Source organism: Gossypium hirsutum, chromosome D03, assembly GCF_007990345.1.
Source record: "Gossypium hirsutum isolate 1008001.06 chromosome D03, Gossypium_hirsutum_v2.1, whole genome shotgun sequence".
In the NCBI taxonomy this organism is placed as follows: Eukaryota; Viridiplantae; Streptophyta; class Magnoliopsida; order Malvales; family Malvaceae; genus Gossypium; species Gossypium hirsutum.
Window position 1 is genome coordinate 38,883,375 of NC_053439.1, and position 4,906 is coordinate 38,888,280.

At 33.6% G+C, this 4,906-nt stretch overlaps 1 protein-coding gene across 1 annotated transcript; it reads right to left on the minus strand.

The window, feature by feature from the left end:
• Positions 1–802: 802 nt before the first annotated feature.
• LOC107949794 (uncharacterized protein At2g39795, mitochondrial) lies at positions 803–4,065 on the minus strand. The gene is made up of 3 exons (XM_016884553.2): positions 3,695–4,065; positions 2,628–2,962; positions 803–1,229 (listed from the first exon to the last, which is right to left on the minus strand). Exons 1-3 carry the CDS (start codon positions 3,881–3,883, stop codon positions 1,067–1,069), a joined length of 687 nt encoding a protein of 228 aa, XP_016740042.1. The 5' UTR covers positions 3,884–4,065; the 3' UTR covers positions 803–1,066.
• Positions 4,066–4,906: the final 841 nt, after the last annotated feature.

Consider the following 4,906-nt stretch of genomic DNA (forward strand, 5'->3'; position numbering starts at 1 on the left):
CAAGTATGCAATTTTACCTTATTAACTAATATATCCCAAGTGCAATCTAATTGCTACTTCTACCATCTACCATTGATATGAACTATTAATGTATATTTTGTACCTTCTAGAAAATTGGAGAATTGTTATTAATTTTTAAATAATATTTTGAATTTTTAAAATTTTCTTTTTTAAGTTCGATCATCTTCTTCTCGCAAACACCTTGCAACCCCATTAGAACCCCAACCGAAATTTCAAACAGAACTAAATATTAATCTCCCCCAAACAAATTCTTTTACCCAAAAAGAGAAAATTGACATGCGCATTAATGAATGGATTACTGAAAAAGTACAGAAAAACTGAAAGTAGCTTTAATTCTTTTCGCTAATGCAACATCTGCCAGTTTTAAGCAGTGAGTTTCAGACATTACAGATGATGCTATCGAGTATTGAAATAACTTGAATGAAACAAGGAACAATTGTAGAACTGCTCAAACTTTACAATGCAACAGAGAGAACAAACTGAAAAGTGGCTTAATTAATGAATGATTTAAAACAACAACAGGTAACTATGAATGTAAAAAGTTTGGACCAATGAGGAAAGTAAAGAATCTTAACTATACCCAAAGGAGAAGTGGTTTTGAAGCAGGCATAGTTTCTGCTTCGACAAAGTAATGAAACAGAGATCTCTACCCACACAAGTGCTGAAGAGTGTCTAAGCTTATCCATTTCCCAAATTTCATGTTTTATAGACAATACATTCGTATAAATAAAATGAACAACGAAAACGAGCCAAAAAGAGCACTTAAAAGCATTAGAATAAATTAAATGAGAAAAGTTTTACTTATATTGAACACAAAAACAGGCCATACTTCCAATATGAAACATAAAAGAGACAGCCTGAAGGAGTCTTAATGCTAAATTCCATTTGCTAAGGAAGGAATCTTATATGTAAACTAAAACATCATCTAAACCAGCAGGAATGATGCATTGATCCTCAAAGATTTTATCTACCATTTTGAAAAGTAGAAAGATGACTCTATTTCATAAAATCACTTGATCAATGCTTTGCATCATCAACTCCAAATTTATTTTTCAGTAATGAATGTGCCTACCGATTTGAACCAACGCAACAAATTCCGGTGATCCTTTACATACAGCCATGCTTGTAGAAATGGAAAGAGACTTTCATTCACCCCTCGTTCCTCTATGAAACTATGAAATGCATCCCTCATCTTTTCATCAAGATCTCTGCCCAAATGCATAGAGATGGCTTAGTAATAAGCAAACATAAGAAATGAGCAGCGGGTTATATAATGATGACTAAAAGAAAATTAAGATGAATTGAGGGCTTAACACAATTAGTTCATTTAGTCACCCGAATGAGAGGTGACATTCAACAAATCTAGAATTCAAATCATAAAATCTGCGACCTCTTCCCCTATCTCTAGGATACATCCTGCTTTGTACCAAAAGAAAAATAATAAGAAGCAAATAAACTTTATTTATCATTGCATAGTGGCTACAAAGCATCTATAATGAAAGTAGAGTGTATCTACCTAAATTATTTTCACGGCTGAAAAAAATCAGTTTTAAGCAAATCAAAGTTTATAAAAAAGACTAATGAAGCGTTTATGAAGTAATGTAACTAATAACCTGAGAAACACGTTATCTTTACTTGTTCAAGTAAAAATTTGAAGATCTAATTCAGAACAAGAGCCTATCCGGCCTGGCTAGAGGTTTAAAGCACAGTTGAAGAAGAAGTTTCTTAGAAGCCTTTAGAGAATAAGAATACTTTGTCCATTCCACTCATGGAAATCTTCTACTTGGAGTTTCAGCTTTTATCCTATCAAATATTTATACAACCAAATGCATCTCTGGTGGGATGCTGGAGGTAAATCTAAATATATAATCAACTGTACAACCAATCATGCATATGCTAACCAAACGCTTCATTTTTCCTTAAGTACCCATGTTCAGCACTTGTGTCCAACACATATTAAGACATGGATATGAGTATCCTCCAAATACATGAAAAAACTTAGAAAAACTTGAAGCATATCCATGTCGGAGTCATACCTGTATCCAATGCTCAAATCTAAGTCCAGGCAACATGCTCTAATCACATGAAAATCCAAGACTAACTCTCATTCTACAGCTCTAATTCTTATCATCCAAGAACAGCTTAAATGTACCTCCCTTTTGTCTCTTACCTCAGGTTTATACACATTATATTACATTACCTAAAACAAATGCCCCCAAAACCAAAGCCATCATTGCACATTCTTTTGCAGCATCACTGCTCTTTGGTTACAGATATGCTAAAACTTAAACTGCTTTGAGGAACCCAAGTTTTACAAATTTATTTTCAAGCTAAAACTTGAAATTTTTTTCAGCAAGTAGTTTGATGATAAATTGACAATGGATACTGGGGTTACCTAATTGTAATATATGCTCCCACTTTCAAGATAATGGGGGAAGATTATAGGTTCAAGGAGGAAAACACCCATGATTTCAACTCCTCTCTTGACGATTTAGTCATTTACACACCAATCATCACAGCAATTTATGAGGAAAGCTCAATCAAGACGCATCAAATAATCAAATTTAACACTTAAGCATATTGAATATGATGTGTTGATGACTCACTGAAAAACAGGGCCGTTATACTTAGATGGAGCCACAACTTCCACTGAAGACTCATCTTTTGGCCTCATTGAAACAGAGTGGATTCCAAGAGCATCAGGATACAATCCGCATAGAAACTGTAAGGAGTCTTCCTGTCCGGGTTTTGATACATCTACATGAAGGAATAACTGATTAATTCCATTGTCCTCAGGATCATCACCTTCACCACGAATAATATTAGCTAACCGCATCACAAAGATGCTAATTTCCTCCTTGCCATAGGTCCGCTTGAGAACAGGGCCATTAGAATCAAGTGCACCTTTGATAATCGTAAATGGTGAAGGAGGGTTAACTTTCTGTCAACATTATGCATTTACACTATTAGACAAGCCGATTAAAACATCATGTGTACACAGAATAGAATCAATGAGAGCTTGAACATGCACACTAGCAGAAAGTCCCTTCAATGTACCACATTAGATTTACCATAAAATCAACCCAACAAACAGATTTCCCACAGCAAGAGAAACTTTGATTGATGACTTTTACCATATTGGTTTTATCCCCGAAAGAAACAGAAGTCGAAGTAAGCTAACTTTCAGATCTAAATGAAAGTAATTACCAGAAAAAGTGCTGAACGATATTATTTCTCTATCATAAAACATATGGAGTATATAAGACATTTGGTAGTTAAATTTGTTTCCAATGGGCAATTGAAACAAAATAGAACAATATTAAGATTAAACATTTGGTTTTCATGGACAGCAAAATGCATTACTTCACTTCTCATATCTATTTCAATTTTCAACCATTCACTCGTACAAATTCTAAACTGAACCTATATCTGTGTCTATAAAACTCTCGCAGAACCTCCCTAAATCTCATACAAATAATAAACCCCTTCCCTCCCCCAAAAAAAAAAAAAACTTTTGTGTACATATATATTCATCAACATCTGAACACCTATCCAAAACCCTAACTTCCTACCATATAGGGTTTTACAGAGGTTTAACAAGAATATTTTTTTTGAAGAACAAAAAAGATAAAAAAAAAAATTTACTGTTAGAGAGATGAAGAATAAAACATACAGGAGGGGGATTCATTTTGGAGACTTCAAGATAGTGTTCTTTGAGGGAACGCAGCAATAGTGAATTAACGGCCGCCGCCGCTGACGGCGACGTAGAGGCGTGCTTTCCATTTCCGGCAGCCGCGCCTCTTGTTGTTATCAGGCGCCATGATTGGCAAGCTTTGCTATCCATCACGGCTCTTCTCCACATGATCGCTGTCTTTTCGCTTTCGTTTTACTTCGGCTTTGGAGATTGTAAAGAGGCGGGTCGATAAAACCTATACCCGGATTTTATAATTTCATTATGTTAATTGCTCTAAGTTAAAACTTTAAAATTATATTTAGTTAACTGTATTTTCATATTAGTAGCCATATTTGCCTTGTATTTTTTATTTTTTTCAATTTTTTTTAGTTCACCGGTGTCCCAATATGTAAGACGACACGCTTAATAAAATTTAAAATAAATAAAAATGTTAGGTGTCGTGATTTAATTGGTTAATAAAACAAATAAACCAAAAGTGAAAATGAACCAAAGTTTAGGTATATAAGTGGTAAAAAAGCTATAATTTGGGGGCAAGTTTAATTATATAAATAGTTTTTATAGTTTAATTTATAATTTGACCTTTGAAATATACCTATTTTCTCGTTTGGGCAATTTACCAATATTATTTTTTTCAAAAATTATCGAAATGGGCTCATTATTTAATTATTTATCGAAATGATCCTTTTTTCGCGAAATCGCGTCCACGTCAGCAACTCGCGCTGACGTGGACGCGATTTCGGCCCGCGCGTGAACAGTACCCAACGGTCAAAAATTTGACCGTTACCTCCCCAACAGTCAAAAAAAAACTATAAATACCCCCACCCCTTTTTATTTTTTCACAAACAAATCTCTCTCATATTTCCTCTCAATTTTCTTCCAAAATTCTCTCAAATCCATATTTAATTTCAATTTCCTTTTTTAAAATAATTTTAAATTTTTTTATATTTTTATAAATCGTAAAAATTTGTACGATTTCATCAATGGCCGGATCATTGACTTGTCTTGATAGGCATCACATATCGGTGGAACAAATGAAAATGGTAAGTGTTAAATTTAATTTTTAAATATTATTTACGAGTTTTTTATTTATACATTTTTAGATAATTATTAATTTATTATTTGTTATAAAAGTCTGTAGATCGGGTATTGGAATGCAATATCTGAAATATGCATGCTCCTCTATCACCGTTG

Excerpts from the sequence above, each read along its gene's own strand:
- LOC107949794 (XM_016884553.2), bottom strand. The coding sequence starts at position 3,883 with ATGTGGAGAAGAGCCGTGATGGATAGCAAAGCTTGCCAATCATGGCGC. Across the intron at positions 2,963-3,694 it reads CCAAAATGAATCCCCCTCCT|AAAGTTAACCCTCCTTCACC; the intron begins GTATGTTTTATT and ends TAATGTTGACAG. Across the intron at positions 1,230-2,627 it reads TATAACGGCCCTGTTTTTCA|AGATCTTGATGAAAAGATGA; the intron begins GTGAGTCATCAA and ends GCATTTGGGCAG.